The 24,619-nt window shown below is 52.9% G+C and overlaps 3 protein-coding genes across 4 annotated transcripts; 2 read left to right on the forward strand and 1 right to left on the reverse strand.

Moving 5' to 3' along the window:
* The first annotated feature begins 1,854 nt into the window (after positions 1-1,854).
* Positions 1,855-6,512, forward strand: LOC147206973 (oviduct-specific glycoprotein-like). Of its 2 annotated transcripts, none has more exons than XM_086109958.1 (12): positions 1,855-1,938; positions 2,926-2,962; positions 3,216-3,247; positions 3,347-3,373; positions 3,464-3,662; positions 3,741-3,794; positions 4,323-4,464; positions 4,556-4,653; positions 4,735-4,810; positions 5,390-5,512; positions 5,583-5,663; positions 5,739-6,512. In XM_086109958.1, exons 3-12 carry the CDS (start codon positions 3,223-3,225, stop codon positions 5,865-5,867), a joined length of 954 nt encoding a protein of 317 aa, XP_085966084.1. In that variant the 5' UTR covers positions 1,855-1,938; positions 2,926-2,962; positions 3,216-3,222; the 3' UTR covers positions 5,868-6,512. The 2 variants fall into 2 exon arrangements, with proteins under 2 accessions (XP_085966084.1, XP_085966085.1); XM_086109959.1 differs by having other exon boundaries at positions 1,859-1,938; positions 3,461-3,662.
* A 270-nt stretch (positions 6,513-6,782) lies between these two features.
* LOC147206974 (relaxin-3 receptor 1-like) lies at positions 6,783-9,456 on the reverse strand. The gene has a single exon (XM_086109961.1). The coding sequence runs from the start codon at positions 9,324-9,326 to the stop codon at positions 8,412-8,414; it is 915 nt and encodes a 304-aa protein (XP_085966087.1). The 5' UTR covers positions 9,327-9,456; the 3' UTR covers positions 6,783-8,411.
* A 10,328-nt stretch (positions 9,457-19,784) lies between these two features.
* On the forward strand, positions 19,785-24,428 carry LOC147206975 (oviduct-specific glycoprotein-like). Its single transcript, XM_086109970.1, has 12 exons — positions 19,785-19,864; positions 20,855-20,891; positions 21,145-21,176; positions 21,276-21,302; positions 21,390-21,591; positions 21,670-21,723; positions 22,252-22,393; positions 22,485-22,582; positions 22,664-22,736; positions 23,316-23,438; positions 23,509-23,589; positions 23,665-24,428. The coding sequence occupies exons 3-12, from the start codon at positions 21,152-21,154 to the stop codon at positions 23,791-23,793; spliced, it is 954 nt and encodes a 317-aa protein (XP_085966096.1). The 5' UTR covers positions 19,785-19,864; positions 20,855-20,891; positions 21,145-21,151; the 3' UTR covers positions 23,794-24,428.
* Positions 24,429-24,619: the final 191 nt, after the last annotated feature.

Below are 24,619 nucleotides of genomic sequence, written 5' to 3' on the forward strand. Positions count from 1 at the left end.
CAAGCCTCCCGTTTTGTCTCCCCCTGCTGGTCAGCGTTTGGTTTGCGTTCCTCGGGGTTTCAACCCCAGCAGTTTTCCATGAAATGAAGCTAAATGTGACAAAATGTGGTCCTCCTCATTTTCGGGCCAGCGGAGGCGAAATTGATGTGCACGTGCAGGACCGCGCCCCCCCCCCCGGCAAGCCTGAGGACCATTTACGAAGCTTTTCATATTCTATGCAGTCATTGAATGAAAAAGGCAACGTGGGGTGGGGGAGGGGTACTTCAGCCAATATATTGGTTGCCTCCCAATTTATATCCAATCAAATCAAATCGCGGCAGGAGCCGCCAAATCTTTGGAAGCGGAGAGCAAATTCCTGGCTTCTTCTGACTGACGCCAAGATCTTCATATCCGGTTTGATAAAAAGTTCTGAGGAAATGCACTTTCTCAAATGAGTTTTACAAATGGCATTTGATTTTATTGCCAATAATTAATGATGTAATGCAATTATATTCACTCATTCATTGGGGGGGGGGCGATGTGCTTCTTTTCAATTAATTTATGCGCAGACACCGATCGTGTTCATGATTCCTCACGATCAGGAAACAGCGAAAGAGCAATGACATTTCACCTCTGGCTCCAATTTGGCTGCAACTAACAATCATTTGAAGAATCCACGAGCCCGTCACTTCTGTTTTGCTGAATCAGTGAATCGGATCAAAGAAAACAATTGCCGCCCTTTGGTCGGGGGGGGAAAACAGGACCTAATTTCAAACCGATATTGCCGAATATGCACAAAAATGAACGGATGATGACTCCGTTGCCGGTTTGGTCCGAAACATCCTCCAGAAAATCATCTGCGCATATCCAGTATACCAGGGGTGGCCTACAGTCAGAAGCGAAGAGACAATTTTTTTTTGGAAACCTAAAGACACAAACTCACAAATCCCCCCCACCCCCATTTCCTCCTCCCACCGGAACCTTCAAGTTCCTGGGAATCCCAGTCTCCCAGGACATGAAGTGGGAAGTCAACACCATCTCCATCCTGAAAAGGGCCCGGCAGAGGATGTACTTCCCGAGCCTGCCACAGGAGGTGCTACGACAGTTCTACGCGGCAGTCGTCGAATCAATCCTGCGTTCTTCCATCACAGTTTGGTTTGGGGCCGCCACAAAAAAAGGACAAGATCCGACTTCAACGGACAGTTAGGACGGCGGAAAAAATCGTCGGCGCCGCCCTCCCCACTCTTGAGGACTTGCGCGCCGCAAGAATCAAGACAAGGGCACGGAAAATCCTCCTGGATCCCCCGCACCCTGCCCACCACCTCTTCCAGCGACTCCCCTCGGGCAGACGCTACAGATCCATGCGCACCAAATCCAGCAGACACTTAAACAGCTTCTTCCCTCTAGCCATTAACTCCTTAAACAGTCACTGACGTAGTCACTCTTCTTGTACTACAAATACTGCTACTGGTCACTCTAAAATGGTTCAATGATTTTGTTGTTTACGATGATACTAATGCAGCGTGTTATACCGGAGACAAATTCCTTGTGCGTTCTACATACTTGGCCAATAAAGATGATTCAGATTCTGATTCTGACATTTCGGACCCCCCCAAGAGTCTCAGAGTGGAAAAATTCAGGACAAGTTGTAAAACATCACAGAGTGAAAGCAAATTTCTCTCAAATGGAGGACATGTGACAACTTCCTGAACACCAAGGTGGTTTGGCTGCCATTTGAGAATGTTTTTTTTTCTTCCTGCAATTAAAGTTTCACCTATTTGATTTTTAAAAAATTTTAATCGCAGCAATTAAGCAATTACAATTCCTTCCTCATCTTCCCTCTACGATAGCCCGTCACACCACCCAGTCGGCAGATAAATACGCGAGCATCTCCGAGTCCAGCATCAGTTCTCCGCCTCCGCAGAGAGACTCTTCACTCTCGCGGCTTTCAGCCACTCGGTAAGTCGATCTCGGCCGGCCATCGATTTGCTCACTGCTCCGCATTTGATCGGCTTTGCGCTCCGAGGCTAAAATCTTTGAAGTGCGCATGTCGCGCCGAAGGCATTTTGCCATCCGGCGTCCGAGCTCGGAGGGTCCGCTCGGAGCGCTCGGAACGACAACCGTCGACGAGCCCGATGGTGACAGATGCGCAATGCTTGAGTTCGTCCTTTCATTTGGAACTTTGACTTGATGCGAACCTTTTGCGATTGTTCCAACAAGTCGTCCGTCCTTCGGCGCATTTTCCGCAAAAGCTTGCATTTACGCCGGGGGTCTCAAACTCAGGTCCCGGAGGGCCGCCGTCTCGCATGTTTTCCAAGCAACACACCCGATTCAAATGAACAGGTTCAATGTTAGGCTTGCGCAGAGCTTGCTGATGATCCGATCATTCGAATCAGGTGTGTTGCAACAGGGAGACTTGGAAAACATGCCGGACGGCGGCCCTGCAGCACCGCAGTTTGACACCCCTGATTTACGCCCAAGGGTAGTTCTGAGCTTTTATGCGCATTTTTGGAACGCCAGGAGAAACCAGAGTCACCTGGGGGGGGGGGGGGGGGAACGTGAGCACAGGGAGAAGTTTTGGTCCAGATTACGTGTAAGAAATGCTTGGGGGGGGGGGGGGCAAAAAAAACCCCAAAAGATCTGCAGGCTCAGGTCAGATATCAGAGGCCAGAGTTCAAAGCAAAGGCGGTGAAGCGGCATCGAGTTGCTATGCTGCAGCAAAATCCAACAATAAGTGAAGTCAGCCCCGGGTGGGAAGGATTCCAAAGGCGAGCTCAAAGTATCAAAGTGCTTTGCAGTGTCGCCAGTCAAGCAAGTTGAAAAGGCGTTTCCATCAAAGAGATGTCCAAACGATGCAGTTGACCTTCCCATTCATTTCCTGTCACTGTTGAAAAGAGTTTTGTCATAAAAGTGACTTATTGACTTTTGTGCTTTCCAATCATTCAGATTCTTTGGTAAATCGTCTCCATCGACCCCACAAGAGGTAAGGACGTTTTTTTTTTTTTTTTGCTATCTGACCCGAAATAGTTTGCGCGTCCAAAGTTGGTTCGCGTCGCCGGCTCACGTCTGAAGAAAAACGAGTTTGGCAGCCGCCGGCCTGATTGCGCCTCGCCTTTCTCCCAAAGTGCTCGTACCGTTTTGTGTGACATCCAATTCTGAGAAGGTCACCCGAGTTTGGCCGATTGGCGTGACCGCTTTGATTGATGTTATTCTTATTACCCGCCCCCTCCCACCAGCAACAAGATGCAGAAGCTACTTCTCGTCGTAGGTAAGGCGCCTCCCCCCCCCCCCGAGGGCAAGTGTTGTAAAAGGTTGTTTTATTTTGAAAGTTTGAACAGTTGTGACTAAGGTGCCAATTCATTCCAAGGTCTGTGCGTGCTCGTGGCGCACTTGGGTAAGTTTCCCTCTTGCGCCGACTTGTCCCTGGCGGCCAACGTGCCGTCGTCGTGACGAACCGCTGTCCTTTTTTTTTACCTTTCAGAAGCCACCGGCTCCCGAAAACTGGTGTGCACCTTCCGGAGCGTTCCCGACCAAGACGTGACGAACGTCCAGGACTTTGACGCGGCGACCGACGTGGAACGGCAGCTGTGCACCCACATCATCTTCAAAAGTGTCCGGCCAAATACAAACATGGAGATTCCCTCCAGCGGGGGGCCAATTCAGGATCATCTGGACTTTCCGGGGTCAGATTTGGGGCACTTTTCGAGATGTCGTTGAATACGTCGAACACTAACAAAGAAACGTCTTTGTTCCAATTGCAGCGCAGCCACGAAAACCCTTTTGGAAGTCAATCTGATTGGGATTAACAGCGCTATGTGAGTCACAAAACACACCCAGCAGATCGCGGCCCACTTAGCTTCATGCTAATGAAGCATTCAAATCCCCGCAGACGTGCTCATCGTTAAAGGTTGATAGGTAAAGCTTTCCAAGCATTTCGTGATCCATCCTCGGGAAAAAGAGACTCGTGTTCCAGAGACTTTGTGAGCAACAGTAGTCGCTATTATAAGTCTATTGTCTTCGTGTTATACTGCCCCCTGGCGGGCACACCAGAAGGGGCAGCACAGGGAATCGAACCGCCACGTCGATTGAATCACGACGTACAAATTGTTCAATGCTTGACACGGCGTTGATTTATTTTACTCCGCAATGTCGATTCTTTTTTTAGCGCGCGTCCCACGCGAGGCAACTCAACGTGCTTCGCGCAAGCGAACGCACGACACCTCAAGGCAGCGCAGCGCTTAGAAGAATTCCCAATTGGAAGCACAAAACAACAAAAGTGGATGTTTTTTGTTTTTCTTTGTGGGTGTTTGTGACAAGAACTTGCATCGGCTCTCATTTACCAGATTCATAGCTGCAAACAGAGCCACTTTCATCACATCTGTCATCGCTGTCCTGGTTGCCGAGGGCTTCGATGGCGTCAACATTTTGTGGTCGCAAAGCCAAGTCAACAACGCAGACAAGATCAGATTCACGCTTCTCATGCAGGTCTGACCTTGGAAATTGTCCCCTTCGAAACGGGGGGAGCGAATTTGCCGACTGTTTGCCAAAGGCTTGATGGTGGCGTTTTGCTGAGCAGGAGCTGAAACTTGCGCTGGACATGCGACTGCTCACTGTTAGCGTATCCGGTGTGCCTTCCGTCATCGATAACTGTTACGAGGTCGCCGAGCTTGCCACGTAAGCGCAAATGTCATTCGGTAGCTTTGCCGCCTTGACGCTACGATGGGCCATAACTGCCGCGCGCGTGCGTCTGCCCAGGGTCGTCGACTTCTTCAACGTGATGACCGCTGATCTTGACCGAACATCATCTCCTGCCGGCACATTCCCCGCTGCGGTAAGCGAGACCACCCGCTGCGTGAGTATCGGCTCCAATGGGATTAGTCGACGGCCGAAGGAAAGTTCGGCGGAGAGAAAACACGGGACGGATGCGAGGGCCGCTGTCCCGTTCGTGCACTCGAAAAGCAATCTGTGATAAGATATTTGGATCAGGTTTTGCCTTGTCCGGACGCGGGTTACCAGCCCCCCCCCCCACCCCCCTCGGAGGGCCGCAGCCCAAAAAGGCAACGTGGGGGGCCCCCCTCCCGCACCGCCTGTGGGCCGGTAAAAGGTAAAAGGCCTCCCATCCCCGACGACAGAAACTCGTAGGGACGGCGAGGAGGCCGAGAAGTTCCGACTGGACATTGTCGGACAGAGATCGGCGTCTGCCGGCAGACCAGAAGGAGGCGGGGGCCGCTCGCACATTCTCCCCCTCGACTCGATTCGGCAGGCCAAAAGCGATCTGTCGGGGAATTCACGCAAGGGCTGATTCTCAGCTCGTTCGCCGGCGCGAACGTCTGATTTGGTCAGCCGCAAGCTCGGCCCGAGCCTTCCGATTTCCGTCCTCTTGCCCATCGAGGCTTTGCCTGCATTTTAGATTGCGGGAATGAACTACCTGGTCCAAAAGGGAGCACCAAAAGCAAAGCTCAACATGGGAATCGCCACGTACGGTGTTGACACGAGCCCCGGTGCCACTCCAAGGATCTGGCCCAAATACCAGGTACAACCCGAGACCGTGGAACATTCAAAGCAATGAGACGGCACCGCGGCAAACAGAGTCCATCTTTCAGGTCTGCGCTGCCGCGGCGTCTCCCGCCATAGCGTTTCCCGCCACGCTTCGCGTCGACAGCGATGCGACCATCGACGCCAAGGTACGTCAAATAAATCAAGCAAAATTCTTGCGGCCTTCATTCAGACGCCAACGTTTTCTTTGCCGCCCCGTCCAGGCCCAGTACGTCGTGGATGAGCAGTTTGGAGGAGCCTTCATGACTTGTCTGCAACTGGACGACTTCAATGGAGTCGCCTGTGCCGCAGGGCCCTTTCCCGTCATCCAGCGTGTCAAGGCCATAATCTAGAATCAGAAAGCGACGATGGCGCGCACGAGGGTGAAGGCGACGATCCTGCCCTCTAGCAAATCCCCCTTCGCTTACTTGGGACGCGGGCCCCCCCCCCCCCCTTGAGACTCGGCCGGTCTCGGCCACCGCGCTCGTCATCGCGATTTGACAAAATGTACAAAAACGTCGAGGAACGACGCGCGGCGTTAAAAAGAGACGCACTGACCAAATTTGGAACGGAGAGCAGATGAAGATACATTTTTTTTTTTTAAAAAGTCACTGAAACAAAAGATTCTCTTCCAGCACCGAGGAAGAAATAATAATATTTCAAATAAATAAGAAATTTTGCACGATCGCAGATGCGATCTCTCAAATGCGAAGAGCCGAAGAAACTCGGCAGTTTGAGGCGTCTTTCCAAAAAGTCTCGAAAAACGGCGACGTCGTTCCGAAAGCACGACGAAGCCTCGCTCCGATTTGTACCAATCCGATTTTGCCCAACAACGAATTGTTTGCTCTCTGCCATTTTGCGATCGATCGAGGCTTTGTCGGCAGCCGGCGATGACGCGATGCGCTTGTAACTGGCGCGAGACGCATCCGGCGCTTCCTTCCTCTCTCTCTCTTCCTTGCTCAACCAAAAGCAATAAAAAAGGTGTCGAAACACGACAAGGCGTGGATTGTTTTCTCTTGAAGCTCGACAAAAACAAAGCCTTGGAAACTTTTGCTTGGCCGCTTGTGACGCGTCCGTTGCTCCGAAACACCAAATTCACTTTCGACTTGAAGGCAAGAGGCCAAGCAAACACGCCACACTGAAACAAGTTAAAAGGATGAGCATGCACTGTGCCCCCCCCCTCCCCCAATGAAAAACGCACCTTTGATTTTCTTTCAAAGATTTCAAATGACTCACACGCTCCACACGCGTGAGATGAAAGACCGAAGTAGAAATCTTGCAGACTTTATTCTCAACAAACTGCTCGCAATCAAACCCGTACACAACAAAAAAAGAAAAAAGTGGACCGAAGCAAACAAACTCAACAAACACCCTTGACAAAAAAAAACAAAACAAACATTTTTGTTCCGCGCCAAATAAAGCCGGACGACTCGCCGCAGCAACAACGGGAAGGAAAACCACAAGTCGCACTCGCGCGAAGCCGCGGTCGCCCGCTCGAGAGTCCGGTCGACGACCTCCGCGCGGTCCCGAAGTGGCGAGGTCACAATGTGACATCACGCCACGGTGACATCACCACTCGGGCTCCCGCGAGGTCCGATCGCTCGCCGCGAGAGGCAAACCGAACGGCGTCCTCCTCGGAGTTGGCCGCCCGTCTCGCGTCAAGCCGCTTTCAAAGACACCGATCGGAAGGCGGCGGCGATGTTCGCGTCACAAACTCGCGTCCGATCGCAGCGCGGGACATTTTTTTTTTTTTGTTGGAAGGCAGGCGGCGAGCACGGGAAACAACGTCCCACCTAAAACCATTACGGTGGCCGATGAGCTTCGTAGCGACGGTTTTAGACGCGTGTGCAATGACTCCAAAATAAATTCCCCCCCCCCCCAGGTCTTGCTGCGGTGTGACCTCCTCAGCAGCACTTCAAACGTAAAGTTAAACGTGGAAAAAAACAAACAACATCTTCTCGCTATCTGCAGGTCCATCCAGCCAACTGGTGACAGCGACTCAACTTAACATCACCACGGGCGTGTTTTCTTGGATGTTCTTTTCAAAAACATTTTTGGGGATCCCATCTTTATGCACCAGCAACATGGAGTAAAAAAAAAAAAAAAAAAATCGTCACAGCGCTGTCTTTATTTTAGGGACGGTGACATCATTAAGCTGCGCAAGAGATGCCACACACCGCAGGCGAATGGAATCGCCGCGCAGTGCTCGTCTTTTGGCAGCGATGTCCTGAAGTGTGACGGACGGTGCGGTGACAGCGTGGCAATATGATGACATCACAGAAATGGCCGCCTGGCGCGCCGCTGCGTTCACGACACGGGTGTGAGGTGGGACGAAAACAGCACACCGGGGGGGGGGGGGGGGGGGGCATTCCGTCTGCGGCCTTTGTGCCTGCAGCGCCTTAAAGCAAAATAAAAAAAAAAAAAGCCAAGTTAAGAAGAGGAATGGGGCCGTGAGGGAGGGGGGGGGGGGGGCGGGGGCCTTTGCTTGGAACGTCGCGCACTTCTGGAATGGGGTGGAGTCACTGCGGCACGCTGTCCATGCGGGTCATGTGACAACTTTCTTTTTTTTTTTTTTCCTTTCTACATTTACACGTTGGGCTCCCTCACGCCTTTGCCTCCGAATTGGCACGCCGTCCAGCAAGGGAAATCGAAGACCAAAAAAAAATAAAAAAAATTTGCGGGGCCTCCGGTAGTGAGCGGGGGCAAGTCAGAGAGTGGTCGGCATCCACTTTGAGCGTTCCGGGAGGGTCTTTGAGGGGGGGCGGGGTTCCTGCTGTGGGCGTGTCCAGAGCCCGCCACGGGCGGGGTCTACCTGTCCTTCAGCTCCTGGGTGACGCGTTTGGTGAATCTCCCGCACAGCAGGCCCATCAGGAAGAGCAGCGCCACGCCGCCGCCCATCACAGGCAGTAGAGCAGCGGGTTGAGGCAGCTGTTGGTGTGGGCCAGGCACACGCTGAGCGGGTGCGCGTACGTGTGCGCCGCGTAGTAGGCGCGGTCCCACTGAAGCAGGTTCAACTTGACCAGGACGCCCCACAAAGTCACGGCCTGGTTGGGCATCCAGCACAGGAAGAAGGACATCACCGCGATGGTGACGGAGCGGGCGACGCGGGCGCGCCGCCGCCGCCGCTCGGCGCCGCGCCCGCGCAGCAGTCGCAGCAGCAGCAGGTAGCAGGCGCACACCACGCCCAGCGGCAGCACAAAGCCCAGCAGGATCTTCTGCACGTGGTAGAGCGCCAGCCAGGCGCCGCCTTCGGGGAAACCCAGCAGGCAAAGACGTTCCCCGGCCACGCGGCGCACCGTCGAGAAGATGGCGGCGGGGGCGGTGGCCAAGGCGGCGCCCGCCCACAGCGCGCCCGCCGCCCGGCCCGCCGACCGGCCGCGTCCCCGCCGGCCGCGGCGCGGCGGCAGCGCCCGCGCCATCGAGCGGTAGCGCGCCACGCTCATGGCGGTGAGGAAGAAAACGCTGGCGTACATGTTCATCACCGTGGCGCTCAGGACCACCTTGCACATGGCGTGGCCGAAGGGCCAGCTGAAGTCCAGGAGCTTTTCCGCCGCCCAGAAGGGCAACGTCAGAGCGAAGCCGAGGTCCGTCGCGGCCAGGTTGACGATGAACACGTTGACGGCGGCGCCGCCGGGGCCGCGCGGCTTGACGAGCGCCAGCACCAGCAGGTTCCCCAGCAGCCCCCCCGCGCAGATCAGCAAGTACACCGCCGACACCAGCACGCGCAGCGCCGTCGAGCCGTCCGCCGGCGCGTCCGCCGCCGACACGTTCCACGGCGCGCTCGCGTTGCCGCTATGCCACTCTGCCGCCATCGCTGCCGCCGGACGCTGCGGTCGCTGCTCTCGGACGCTCACCGCGGCCGCGCAAACCGGCCGCGGCTCATATCGGTGCTTCGGAGCCTTTCCCGCGTCACCGGTGGCTGACTTGGGCTCCGCAACCCGACTTCCCGTCGACTGCTCTGCGCGCCGCCGCAGCGCCATTTATATCGATGCGCCTGCACGGGTGTGGGGGGGGGGGGGGGCGGGGGGGCGTGTGGCCACAGTGGCGGCACTCGATGGGTCAAAGTACCTCACGCACACGCATGTGTTCTTTTCCCATCATTGCCGGCAAAGCGCACACTCCTCACACACATCAAACAGAAACACACACACACACAGATGTTCCTTTCCCATCCTAAGTAGCGATGCAGAAAGCCACGTGTTTATTTTGCGTGGTGGTCACAGCTTAGCCGGAGTGCCCGTGGGCACCTGGATGTCATTTTCGGTCGACGGCAGGGGGCGCTGGTACCACCTTGCGTGATTGAAACCGTCCGGATTCATCTTCTTCATTCCGATGCCACAAACTCAGTCGTGGTGGGATTCGCGTGCTTAAGACTCGTCGGGGCACACGCAACAAATCACTTTTTGGACTCGAGTTCCGTGTGAAGTCCTCGTCGCGAGGATGGCCGTCTGAAGGTTTGGCCTCTTTTCGTCTTGTTCCGCAGGTGATGATGAGGAGCGGGATGAAGAAGATTACGAAGATGCGCATCGCGATGACGACGACGATGATGATGATGATGATGTCCGGCCGCCATCTTGGCGTCCACTTGTGCCCCCGCGGCTGAAGCGCCGACTTGCAGACGAGTTGATCGGCCGAAGCCGACGTGGGAATATTCGGGGACGTTTCACCACGTTTGCAAGTCGTGCAGGTGGGGCTTCAAAGGTGAACGTTGCCGCGGCGACCGCCTGACGCCCACCCTCCCTTCTTCTTTCCGGCTTTGAAGAAATTCCCAGCATGTTAAACGAGGCCTGGCTCGCTTATCGCTGCTCGCTAATGAAGCAGCGGCAGCGTCGGCTAAAGTCAACAGAACAGAAATGAAGAAAGAGAAATAACCTCGCCTGATTGGCTTTTCCTCCAACGCGCGCGCACACACAGGAAATTAATCCGGCGCACTTGCCTTGCCTTGTTTATTTATTTTTTTTTTCCGATCAAATTGCCGGAAAGCTCCGGCACAAAGTCGTGCTGACCCATTACTGCTCGTCTTCACCTGCACTGTGACCAGCTTTGGCTTGTTTTCCATTACCCACCCCTTTTTTTTTTTTTGGGTGACTTGAAGGGGACCGCGAGGGCCAGGTGGGATGCGGCCCGCGGTCCAAACGCGGCCCGGGTTGGCCTCGCATTCCATTCGGCTTCCTGTCTGCATCCTTTGAGAATCGGCGGACTAATTCCACCGATTCGGTTCTTTGCATCATGACTTTGTACAACGTGATTTGTGGCGAACGACCTCTCTGAGCTCGGTGCAATTACAGCTGAAGTTCAAGACAGCTCGGCAATGGTCCCGAGACGGAAATTGGCACCCGCGCCAACGCATCGCTCGAGTTGTATGAGGAAGCAGCGGTTGAAAGAAAACGAAAGCGCGCGCGGTTAATTTGTGGGCGCAGCTTAATTATGCCCGGCCAGAACACACGCAAACCGCAATGATGCTGCAAGGAAATGTAAACAACTAACTTTTACAATGAAATGCAAAATAAACAGCTCTCTGCGGCTGGAGCGGAAAACATTTTAAAAATGGCAAAAAGAAGAAGGAAAAAGCAGCTGCCGCATCACGCAAAGGGCGAGCGGGTGCGCTGCACCTGGCTGTTGAAAATCATCATGGTCCTCTTTGGAGGTCCACCGGAGGGAGCTCCGGGCGACTCGTATGCGGCCGACGAGTTTGGCGGCTTGGTAACGGAGCGCGGGCCAGATTTAAACCCGCGGCTTGCGAGGAAACTCGCGAGGCCGTATAGCGCCGGGCGGGCCGCCAACGCTGAAGAAAAAGCTTCTTGAAAAGATGAGAAATATGCCAACTAGGGAAAAAGGAGGGTGCCCGAGATAGCGCCTAGCCGAGGGCACGCGCCGGCCAAAAAGAGGGCCCATGACAAAAAGACCGTGAAAAGGCAATGACGTCCGCTTTTCTAGGCTGCAAATTCAAGCCGGGGCTCCCTCGCAGTCTCACGTGGCTGCCTCGGGGGCTTGCCACCCCCACCCAAGAAGATCTGGGGACAAGATGCCAGGATAATGCACGTTGAAGACCATCATCAGACACGAACAATAAGAAAGACTTTTGCAATAACTCGTCAAGTTATTCTCCAAATTGCATCCACACGAGAGTGCAAGTCGCTCAAGTTGTCTGTTTGCGGCTTGTACTTTGCTCCTTTTGAGTGTCACCCGAGTCTGGAATGCGAGCTTCTTGGGGGTGGGGGGGGGGGGGTCGGTCTTCAGCCTCACTGACACGGAAAGCCATGTCCATCGGTAACTCCGACCGAAAATGACTTTGCAAATCGATTGACAGTCTTCCGTTTTGATTTGTCCCCGCTTGATTGGAATCGGGGGGGTCTGCATTTTAATGGCAGGTGAGGGTTCCCATTGGAGCGTCCGAGAGAATCCCAATCCAAACCGGGTCATAAGGAACGCCTTCACCGAGGCGAGTTTGAGCGCCTGCCAAAAATGTTCAAAGGATCCGAGTCAAGTGGAAGAGGGTGTGTTTTGGTTGTTGGCAGCTTTTGCACTTTTTTCAAAGTGACAATGGGCAGCAATTAAAAAAAGAGTCAAGACGCATTCTTTCATGACTATGCTCTGATGAGCTTGGTCACATTCTTTGGACTTGTTTTCACTCAACAGAATAGAATGAAAGGTGTGAAACAACAGGTTGTTTACTCGTTGCCACTTGTTAGCTTCCCTGACCTTCCTCTGGATCCAAATGCGAAAAACCAGCATGATGATGATGATGATGAAGAGCTCGCGTGGTGGGATGCCTCCGAGCGGCGCGAGGGGGGAATGCCGGGGCCCTTGGGGCCCCTGACGCGGCTAAATGCCCACCAGCCGGCGGCGAAGGGGGGGACACGCCCAACGCTCGCCCCGACGGAACGGAGGCCGAGTGGGACTGGCCGCCCCACAAGCCTCCTTAAGCGATAGTCAGGCGAGGGCCATTCAGGGGCCCGCACTGGGTGTGAACCTCGCGTGGCACCTGCGAGAGTCGTACCGGGTGGGGGCAAGTCCCTGATGGGGGCCGATTGCCCAGGAGATGGAGGAGGCACATCGTGATGACGATGATGATGATGATGATGATGTCCAGTCGCCATCTTGGCGTCCACCTGTGCACTTGGTTTTTTTTTTTTTTTTTTTTTTCATGGCAGGTGTTAAACGAGGCCTGGCTCGCTTATCGCTGCTCGCTAATGAAGCAGCGGCAGCGTCGGCTAAAGTCAACAGAAGAGAAATGAAGAAGGAGAAATAACCTCGCCCGATTGGCTTTTCCTCTTACGCGCGCACGAGCGCACGCAGGAAATTAATCCGGCGCACTTGCCTTGTTTTGTTTTCGATCAAATTGCCGGAAAGCTCAGGCACAAAGTCTCGCAGGCCCGTCGCTGCGCTGTGACAAGCTTCGATTTGTATCTCCAAACACAAGCGCGCACGCACACGCAGCGGGCCTTTTTTTTTCAGTTTGCCTTATGAGTGAACTCATTGAATCCCAATCCAAATTGTGTCATAAGAGCGACAAACGAGAAGATCGGCACATTATTTATGCTCCCGCCGAAGCCCCCAAACAGTGAAAAAGATGCATGTCCATGTGTTGGTGAAGTGGGAGCGTTCACTCAAGCCTTCGGTCCGATTGCGTCCAAAGTCGTTTGGCAAACCGAGTTGGAGGCCGAGCGGCTTTTGGGCCCGCTGTCAGGAACGCCTTCAGCGAGCCAAGTTTCGGCGACTGCCAAAAATGTTCAAAAGGTTCGAGTCGAGTGGAAGAGGGTGTGTTGCAGGCGAAAGGGCAAGCAAAAATGCCCGCGCTGCCATCAAAAGAAAAGTTAACATAAAATGACAAAATAATACAAGACAACACATTAGACACAGACAATAGTGCAATCTTAGCCACTTTCCTGCATCCACTTTGTTGTCTGAAGCAGTTGTCGATGAAAGAGGAGCGAATCCAAGTGTCCTTTCGCCAGTGGATCACAGACGTCACGCTTGCGATGCGCACACAGTCTGCTCCAAGCTAAGCTTGAAAGCGACAAGAAACTGTAGCGTCCATTGACGAAAAAGTGCTCGTCTTTTGGCAGCGATGTCCCGAAGTGTGAAGGACGCTGCGGTGACAGCGTGGCAATATGACGACATCACAGAAATGGCCGCCTGGCGCGCTGCTGCGTTCACGACACGGGTGTGACGTGGGACGAAAACAGCGCACCGGGGCGTCCGTCCGTGATTTTAGTGCCCGCAGTACCTTAAAGCAAAACAAAAGCCAAGTTAAGAAGAGGAATGGGGCCGTGAGGGGAGGGGGCGGGGGCGGGGGGCTTTTTTGGACCCCGCAGACCGAGCAGTCCCACGGCAATGAATCAAACACACGTCGCGCACTTCTGGAATGGGGTGGAGTCACTGCGGCACGCTGTCCATGCGGGTCATGTGACAACTTTCTTTTTTTTTTTTTTTTTTCCTTCTACATTTACACGTTGGGCTCCCTCACGCCTTTGCCTCCGAGCCCCCAAACTGGCACCCCGTCCAGCAAGGGAAATCGAAGAAAAACGGCAGTGGGCGGGGCAAGCATCGCCAGGTCCGAGAAACCCTACGCCGGCGCCACCCGCACCACACGCAACTTCAATCGCACGCAAACACGCCCCCGCTGAGCCGCCATTCCGGGACTCGGTCACAAGGTCAACTTGACGCTTTCAGGTCGGCAATTATCGGCTGGAAACGGCAGACCAGCCGCCAATCAACTTGGAGACTTTTCTCATTCGGCCTCACGCCGTCTCTTGCTTGGCATCTCTCATCAGCAAACACTGCCCTCTGCTGGTCGGACATGGCCGTTGCACCCCGTTTCATCATGACGCGTTTTCTCCCCTTGCGGCGTTCACATTTTTCTCCATGGAAATAACGGCTGTCTTGGGAATAGTTGCAAGAGGGGTTGTTCAAGTCCCCAACGCGAGCAAAAGCGCGGCTAAATTGGCAACACCGCAGGCCAAGTTCTCGATCGTGCCCGCTGCTTTGCTTGTACCAGCGTCCGCACGCGTGCGCAGAAGGCAGGTGAGATGCGGCCCGCGGGCCAAACGCGGCCCAGGTTGGCCTCCGAGGGAGCCTCGCATTCCATTCGGCTTACTGTCTGCATCGTGTCCTTTTAGAATCGGCGGACTAATTCCACCAATTAAGTTCTTTGCATCGCGACTTTGTACAATGTGACTTGCGGTCAATGACTTCTCGGAGCAATTACAGCTGAAGTTCAAGACAGCTCGGCAATGGTCCCGAGACGGAAATTGGCACCCGCGCCAACGCATGGCTCGGGTTGTATGAGGAAGCAGCGGTTGAAAGAAGCTCAATGATGCCCAGCAAGAACACACGCAAACCACGACGATGTTGCGAGGAAACGCAAACAACTAACTTTTACAATGAAACGCGAACTAAAACAGAAGAGAAATTGCTGGTCAAGAAGAACCAGCAAAAAAAAAACATGACATTGACAAAAAGCGCTAGCAAACGGCAAGGAAATAGTTAACCCGAGAAAACCAACGAAACGTCAAGAGTTCAATTCGCACGCAAAAAACCAAAGCAAGATCAAATGACTAAACAAAGACGAGCCTGACAAAAAATGTGGCGCAAAGAGAACACGAACGACCGCGATGAGAGCGAGAGGTCTCGAGAACAAACACTTACGCTCGAGCGGCAACAAGGTCAAATAATCTGACGAGCAGCAGGCCATTTGTCAGTCCTTCAATACGTGGCCGGTGAAAAGCGGCAGCGCGCGTGCACACCGAAGGGAAGGCCCCCCCCCCCCGTCTGCCACCTACCGGAGACACGTAAGAAGAGGATCACGATGGCCTGTGACTTTGCACTCGTGTGACGGGGCCTGAGCGACGTGGGAATCGGCGGAGGATCACGTCGAGCCGGCCGCTGTCGAATCGGGATGGGCATCGGTTGTTAACCGGCTCGCAAAAAGCCAGTTTGCGCGTCGGATTTTGTTTCCGAGCGACCGTCCGCGCACCGGGGGCGTCCGGGCCCGCGGAGCCATTACAATTCCTTCTATTTAGGCTACTAAAATTTAGCGAAGGATGTTTACCCAAGTTCACTCTTGGAAGGCAGTTCTGCAATCGAGGGATTTCGTCATCCAGAGTTCTGCCCGACGCTTCGGAGAATCTGAAGACATCTCCGGACGTAAGCGGCAAGGCCGCAAAAGCGCCACCGAATGCTCGTCATCCCCCCGGGCGGCGCCGGACGAAAAACCAGCATCCTTGCGCCACGTGGGCTGAGGAACACTTCGGAAAAGCGTCGCCGCTGAGCGCAGTTTGCGGCCACATCAGCAAATTGCAATTCGAAGCTCTGTGAACGCGCCATTCGCGGAGGCTTTCGGGCCCGCTTCACCGAGGCGAGTTTGAGCGCCTGGCAAAAACGTTCAAAGGATCCGAGTCAAGTGTCAGAGGGTGTGTTTTGGGCGTCTTCGGCTCTTGCCCTTTTCGAAGTGACAATGGTCGGCAATTAAAAAACAAGACACGTTCTTTCATAACTACGCTGTGATGATGTTGTCGCGTTCTTTGGACTCGTTTTCACTCGACGGAATAGAATGAAAGGCACGAAACAACAGGTTGTTTGCCCGTTGCTGTGCAAACTCTCGGGCGCTTTCGAACAGCCATTGCTGCACGCCAAGCGCTGCGCGTGGAGCAACTAACAGATATGCAACAATAAAGCGATAAATCGGTAACAAAGATGGTAGAAGGCACCGACCGGTAAACCTAAGATCAAATCTAAGTCATGCCGAGTCAAATGCCAAAGAATACAAGTGAGCTTGATAATAAAGGATATCTTATCTTATCTTATCTTTGAGGAGGGTTTTGAAGATGGGCGGCGAGGAGGCTCGCCGAATGTTCAGTGGGAGCTCATTCCAGAGAGAAGGACCGGCAAGGGAAAAGGCTCCGTCCCCTCTGAGCCTCAGTTTAGTTCTTGGTACTTCTAATCATGTCTGCTCGGCAGGCGTGTAGGGGCGGATGAGCTCGGAGAGGTCATTTGGAGATTTGAAAACAAATAAGAGGATCTTGAAAAGAACTAAAAAAAACAGGGAGAAATGTTCAACAGTACACCCTCCCTTCTCACTCTGCTCCACTTTCGCCTTTTTTTTTTTTTTTTTTGCAGCCAGTATCAAATGTTTCTTTTGGTTGAACTGAGTTGAGTTGAGTATTATAATTTTTTTCATGTTTCATGTCGCGGTCCGCTGAAAAATGGATGGCGAGCCGCAAATAGCCTTCGGTCCGTAGCTTGGACACCGCTGATGTCGAGCTTGTAAAGCAAAAAAGAGAAGAATAAATCGTTTGAGTTTTCCTTCAACGGCGGTGCCTTGAGAGGTTCATTTGTATCGCGAGCGCACTCGTGACTCAAAACCGTCATATTTGAAATCATCTCTTTTCTTTGAAGACGTAAGATTGACGAGCTTTTCACGTCCTTGGTCGGGACGGGGAAAAAATTGACGCACAAACAGGCCGAACGTCAGCCTGACATGCAAAAGGATGACATGCTGCGGCGGCGACCCCTAACGGCCACAGACTAGAAGGACAATACAAAACAGACGGGGAAAGATTCATTGCAGTACGTGGAGGGTCGTACATCTTGAAAACAAATCTAAATGCGGCAGCAGGGTGATGCGAAACAATTTTAACAAATAATAATAAATGGTGTTTACGAGTTTGGCGAAGATCAATCGAGGTCATGAAAAGGCGGGACGCGGCTCGGTTCGCAGAAGTCGGCGTGTCACATTCCGCCGGAATTTTCCGAAAGGTCGTGGTTTCAAAGTTGGCAGAGTCGACAGCTTCCGGTCGAGCATGCGAAAAAGAAAGCAAAATTTTGTCACGTTAACATCTAAGGGCGTTTAAAAACATTGCACGATATTTTTTGGGAGACTTTGGGCTCCCCAGAGATTTCGCCAGAGGAACAACGTTAACCGGTTTAGCAAGAGATCAAAAACATGGCCGGCAATCGGCTCATGAGACAGTTGGGAAAATATTTTTTCACTGAAAGCATAAAAAACTCGCCGGCGGAAATGTGCGGCAGTCATTTTTTGCCAACCTTGTTTTTGTTCATCTCCATCGCCCCGAGTGATGGGTCCAACAACACCCATGCGTCGAGCTCGCGGCGCAAACCGCACGCGTGACCGATCACGCGACCAACACGTGAACCGCGTCGACTCAGTCCAAGGGGCCTCGACGCGGCAAAATCCCGCCGCGCAGTGTGTCTAGGGAAGTTCGGTCTGTCAAGTGGGTTGCCCGCGGGGATTTTGAAAGTCCGGCAGGTGTCAGTGGTCAGCGACACAGTATCAACACAATGTGTCATTGTGTCGACATGCTTCGCGAGGCCTCACGGACCCATCAGTAATCGGCCCAAATCCTCTTCCGTATTTTCCCCTCTTGTTTTCTTCTTCATATCCAAGAAATTGGGACGCTTCACTGCGAAAAGCCAAGCCTCCCGTTTTGTCTCCCCCTGCTGGTCAGCGTTTGGTTTGCGTTCCTCGGGGCGGGTTGGAAGGTCAATTCCTTGTGCGTTTGACATACGGTACTTGGCCAATGAATCAAATTCTGATTTTACATTTAGGTGTAACATGTAAAATTGGGACTTCATTTCTAAAGTTAGAACAATCTTAAAAACATTTCAACCCCAGCAGTTTTTCATGAAATGAAGCTAAATGTGACAAAATGTGGTCCTCCTCATTTTCGGGCCAGAGGAGGCGAAATTGATGTGCACGTGCGGGACCGCGCCCCCCCCCGGCAAGCCCGAGGACCATTTACCAAGCTTTTCATATTCTATGCAGTCATTGAATGAAAAAGGCAACGTGGGGTGGGGGAGGGGTACTTCAGCCAATATATTGGTTGCCTCCCAATTTATATCCAATCAAATCAAATCACAGCAGGAGCCGCCAAATCTTTGGAAGCGGAGAGCAAATTCCTGGCTTCTTCTGACTGACGCCAAGATCTTCATATCCGGTTTGATAAAAAGTTCCGAGGAAATGCACTTTCTCAAATGAGTTTTACAAATGGCATTTGATTTTATTGCCAATAATTAATGATGTAATGCAATTATATTCACTCATTCATTGGGGGGGGGGGCGATGTGCTTCTTTTCAATTAATTTATGCGCAGACACCGATCGTGTTCATGATTCCTCACGATCAGGAAACAGCGAAAGAGCAATGACATTTCACCTCTGGCTCCAATTTGGCTGCAACTAACAATCATTTGAAGAATCCACGAGCCCGTCACTTCTGTTTTGCTGAATCAGTGAATCGGATCAAAGAAAACAATTGCCACCCAGTGCGGGCCCCTGAATTTTTTTTGGGAACCTAAAGACACAAACTCACAAATCCCCCCCCACCCCCATTTCCTCCTCCCACCGGAACCTTCAAGTTCCTGGGAATCCCAGTCTCCCAGGACATGAAGTGGGAAGTCAACACCATCTCCATCCTGAAAAGGGCCCGGCAGAGGATGTACTTCCCGAGCCTGCCACAGGAGGTGCTACGACAGTTCTACGCGGCAGTCGTCGAATCAATCCTGCGTTCTTCCATCACGGTTTGGTTTGGGGCCGCCACAAAAAAAGGACAAGATCCGACTTCAACGGACAGTTAGGACGGCGGAAAAAATCGTCGGCGCCGCCCTCCCCACTCTTGAGGACTTGCGCGCCGCAAGAATCAAGACAAGGGCACGGAAAATCCTCCTGGATCCCCCGCACCCTGCCCACCACCTCTTCCAGCGACTCCCCTCGGGCAGACGCCACAGATCCATGCGCACCAAATCCAGCAGACACTTAAACAGCTTCTTCCCTCTCGCCATTAACTCCTTAAACAGTCACTGACGTAGTCACTCTTCTTGTACTACAAATACTGCTACTGGTCACTCTAAAATGGTTCAATGATTTTGTTGTTTACGATGATACTAATGCAGCGTGTTATACCGGAGACAAATTCCTTGTGCGTTCTACATACTTGGCCAATAAAGATGATTCAGATTCTGATTCTGACATTTCGGACCCCCCCAAGAGTCTCAGAGTGGAAAAATTCAGGACAAGTTGTAAAACATCACAGAGTGAAAGCAAATTTCTCTCAAATGGAGGACATGTGACAACTTCCTGAACACCAAGGTGGTTTGGCTGCCATTTGAGAATGTTTTTTTTTCTTCCTGCAATTAAAGTTTCACCTATTTGATTTTTAAAAAATTTTAATCGCAGCAATTAAGCAATTACAATTCCTTCCTCATCTTCCCTCTACGATAGCCCGTCACACCACCCAGTCGGCAGATAAATACGCGAGCATCTCCGAGTCCAGCATCAGTTCTCCGCCTCCGCAGAGAGACTCTTCACTCTCGCGGCTTTCAGCCACTCGGTAAGTCGATCTCGGCCGGCCATCGATTTGCTCACTGCTCCGCATTTGATCGGCTTTGCGCTCCGAGGCTAAAATCTTTGAAGTGCGCATGTCGCGCCGAAGGCATTTTGCCATCCGGCGTCCGAGCTCGGAGGGTCCGCTCGGAGCGCTCGGAACGACAACCGTCGACGAGCCCGATGGTGACAGATGCGCAATGCTTGAGTTCGTCCTTTCATTTGGAACTTTGACTTGATGCGAACCTTTTGCGATTGTTCCAACAAGTCGTCCGTCCTTCGGCGCATTTTCCGCAAAAGCTTGCATTTACGCCGGGGGTCTCAAACTCAGGTCCCGGAGGGCCGCCGTCTCGCATGTTTTCCAAGCAACACACCCGATTCAAATGAACAGGTTCAATGTTAGGCTTGCGCAGAGCTTGCTGATGATCCGATCATTCGAATCAGGTGTGTTGCAACAGGGAGACTTGGAAAACATGCCGGACGGCGGCCCTGCAGCACCGCAGTTTGACACCCCTGATTTACGCCCAAGGGTAGTTCTGAGCTTTTATGCGCATTTTTGGAACGCCAGGAGAAACCAGAGTCACCTGGGGGGGGGGGGGGGGGGGGGAACGTGAGCACAGGGAGAAGTTTTGGTCCAGATTACGTGTAAGAAATGCTTGGGGGGGGGGGGGCAAAAAAAAACCCAAAAGATCTGCAGGCTCAGGTCAGATATCAGAGGCCAGAGTTCAAAGCAAAGGCGGTGAAGCGGCATCGAGTTGCTATGCTGCAGCAAAATCCAACAATAAGTGAAGTCAGCCCCGGGTGGGAAGGATTCCAAAGGCGAGCTCAAAGTATCAAAGTGCTTTGCAGTGTCGCCAGTCAAGCAAGTTGAAAAGGCGTTTCCATCAAAGAGATGTCCAAACGATGCAGTTGACCTTCCCATTCATTTCCTGTCACTGTTGAAAAGAGTTTTGTCATAAAAGTGACTTATTGACTTTTGTGCTTTCCAATCATTCAGATTCTTTGGTAAATCGTCTCCATCGACCCCACAAGAGGTAAGGACGTTTTTTTTTTTTTTTTGCTATCTGACCCGAAATAGTTTGCGCGTCCAAAGTTGGTTCGCGTCGCCGGCTCACGTCTGAAGAAAAACGAGTTTGGCAGCCGCCGGCCTGATTGCGCCTCGCCTTTCTCCCAAAGTGCTCGTACCGTTTTGTGTGACATCCAATTCTGAGAAGGTCACCCGAGTTTGGCCGATTGGCGTGACCGCTTTGATTGATGTTATTCTTATTACCCGCCCCCTCCCACCAGCAACAAGATGCAGAAGCTACTTCTCGTCGTAGGTAAGGCGCCCCCCCCCCCCCCCGAGGGCAAGTGTTGTAAAAGGTTGTTTTATTTTGAAAGTTTGAACAGTTGTGACTAAGGTCCCAATTCATTCCAAGGTCTGTGCGTGCTCGTGGCGCACTTGGGTAAGTTTCCCTCTTGCGCCGACTTGTCCCTGGCGGCCAACGTGCCGTCGTCGTGACGAACCGCTGTCCTTTTTTTTTACCTTTCAGAGGCCACCGGCTCCCGAAAACTGGTGTGCACCTTCCGGAGCGTTCCCGACCAAGACGTGACGAACGTCCAGGACTTTGACGCGGCGACCGACGTGGAACGGCAGCTGTGCACCCACATCATCTTCAAAAGTGTCCGGCCAAATACAAACATGGAGATTCCCTCCAGCGGGGGGCCAATTCAGGATCATCTGGACTTTCCGGGGTCAGATTTGGGGCACTTTTCGAGATGTCGTTGAATACGTCGAACACTAACAAAGAAACGTCTTTGTTCCAATTGCAGCGCAGCCACGAAAACCCTTTTGGAAGTCAATCTGATTGGGATTAACAGCGCTATGTGAGTCACAAAACACACCCAGCAGATCGCGGCCCACTTAGCTTCATGCTAATGAAGCATTCAAATCCCCGCAGACGTGCTCATCGTTAAAGGTTGATAGGTAAAGCTTTCCAAGCATTTCGTGATCCATCCTCGGGAAAAAGAGACTCGTGTTCCAGAGACTTTGTGAGCAACAGTAGTCGCTATTATAAGTCTATTGTCTTCGTGTTATACTGCCCCCTGGCGGGCACACCAGAAGGGGCAGCACAGGGAATCGAACCGCCACGTCGATTGAATCACGACGTACAAATTGTTCAATGCTTGACACGGCGTTGATTTATTTTACTCCGCAATGTCGATTCTTTTTTTAGCGCGCGTCCCACGCGAGGCAACTCAACGTGCTTCGCGCAAGCGAACGCACGACACCTCAAGGCAGCGCAGCGCTTAGAAGAATTCCCAATTGGAAGCACAAAACAACAAAAGTGGATGTTTTTTGTTTTTCTTTGTGGGTGTTTGTGACAAGAACTTGCATCGGCTCTCATTTACCAGATTCATAGCTGCAAACAGAGCCACTTTCATCACATCTGTCATCGCTGTCCTGGTTGCCGAGGGCTTCGATGGCGTCAACATTTTGTGGTCGCAAAGCCAAGTCAACAACGCAGACAAGATCAGATTCACGCTTCTCATGCAGGTCTGACCTTGGAAATTGTCCCCTTCGAAACGGGGGGAGCGAATTTGCCGACTGTTTGCCAAAGGCTTGATGGTGGCGTTTTGCTGAGCAGGAGCTGAAACTTGCGCTGGACATGCGACTGCTCACTGTTAGCGTATCCGGTGTGCCTTCCGTCATCGATAACTGTTACGAGGTCGCCGAGCTTGCCACGTAAGCGCAAATGTCATTCGGTAGCTTTGCCGCCTTGACGCTACGATGGGCCATAACTGCCGCGCGCGTGCGTTTGCCCAGGGTCGTCGACTTCTTCAACGTGATGACCGCTGATCTTGACCGAACATCTCCTGCCGGCACATTCCCCGCTGCGGTAAGCGAGACCACCCGCTGCGTGAGTATCGGCTCCAATGGGATTAGTCGACGGCCGAAGGAAAGTTCGGCGGAGAGAAAACACGGGACGGATGCGAGGGCCGCTGTCCCGTTCGTGCACTCGAAAAGCAATCTGTGATAAGATATTTGGATCAGGTTTTGCCTTGTCCGGACGCGGGTTACCAGCCCCCCCCCCCACCCCCCTCGGAGGGCCGCAGCCCAAAAAGGCAACGTGGGGGGCCCCCCTCCCGCACCGCCTGTGGGCCGGTAAAAGGTAAAAGGCCTCCCATCCCCGACGACAGAAACTCGTAGGGACGGCGAGGAGGCCGAGAAGTTCCGACTGGACATTGTCGGACAGAGATCGGCGTCTGCCGGCAGACCAGAAGGACGCGGGGGCCGCTCGCACATTCTCCCCCTCGACTCGATTCGGCAGGCCAAAAGCGATCTGTCGGGGAATTCACGCAAGGGCTGATTCTCAGCTCGTTCGCCGGCGCGAACGTCCGATTTGGTCAGCCGCAAGCTCGGCCCGAGCCTTCCGATTTCCGTCCTCTTGCCCATCGAGGCTTTGCCTGCATTTTAGATTGCGGGAATGAACTACCTGGTCCAAAAGGGAGCACCAAAAGCAAAGCTCAACATGGGAATCGCCACGTACGGTGTTGACACGAGCCCCGGTGCCACTCCGAAGATCTGGCCCAAATACCAGGTACAACCCGAGACCGTGGAGCATTCAAAGCAATGAGACGGCACCGCGGCAAACAGAGTCCATCTTTCAGGTCTGCGCTGCCGCGGCGTCTCCCGCCATAGCGTTTCCCGCCACGCTTCGCGTCGACAGCGATGCGACCATCGACGCCAAGGTACGTCAAATAAATCAAGCAAAATTCTTGCGGCCTTCATTCAGACGCCAACGTTTTCTTTGCCGCCCCGTCCAGGCCCAGTACGTCGTGGATGAGCAGTTTGGAGGAGCCTTCATGACTTGTCTGCAACTGGACGACTTCAATGGAGTCGCCTGTGCCGCAGGGCCCTTTCCCGTCATCCAGCGTGTCAAGGCCATAATCTAGAATCAGAAAGCGACGATGGCGCGCACGAGGGTGAAGGCGACGATCCTGCCCTCTAGCAAATCCCCCTTCGCTTACTTGGGACGCGGGCCCCCCCCCCCTTGAGACTCGGCCGGTCTCGGCCACCGCGCTCGTCATCGCGATTTGACAAAATGTACAAAAACGTCGAGGAACGACGCGCGGCGTTAAAAAGAGACGCACTGACCAAATTTGGAACGGAGAGCAGATGAAGATCAGTGACTTTTTAAAAAAAAAAATGTAAACAAAAGATTCTCTTCCAGCACCGAGGAAGAAATATTTCAAATAAATAAGAAATTTTGCACGATCGCAGATGCGATCTCTCAAATGCGAAGAGCCGAAGAAACTCGGCAGTTTGAGCCGTCTTTCCAAAAAGTCTCGAAAAACGGCGACGTCGTTCCGAAAGCACGACGAAGCCTCGCTCCGATTTGTACGAATCCGATTTTGCCCAACAACGAATTGTTTGCTCTCTGCCATTTTGCGATCGATCGAGGCTTTGTCGGCAGCCGGCGATGACGCGATGCGCTTGTAACTGGCGCGAGACGCATCCGGCGCTTCCTTCCTCTCTCTCTCTTCCTTGCTCAACCAAAAGCAATAAAAAAGGTGTCGAAACACGACAAGGCGTGGATTGTTTTCTCTTGAAGCTCGACAAAAACAAAGCCTTGGAAACTTTTGCTTGGCCGCTTGTGACGCGTCCGTTGCTCCGAAACACCAAATTCACTTTCGACTTGAAGGCAAGAGGCCAAGCAAACACGCCACACTGAAACAAGTTAAAAGGATGAGCATGCACTGTGCCCCCCCCCCTCCCCCA

The sequence above is a fragment of the Hippocampus guttulatus genome, chromosome 4 (genome assembly GCF_054856545.1).
Source record: "Hippocampus guttulatus isolate MCC_2025c chromosome 4, RoL_Hgut_1.0, whole genome shotgun sequence".
In the NCBI taxonomy this organism is placed as follows: Eukaryota; Metazoa; Chordata; class Actinopteri; order Syngnathiformes; family Syngnathidae; genus Hippocampus; species Hippocampus guttulatus.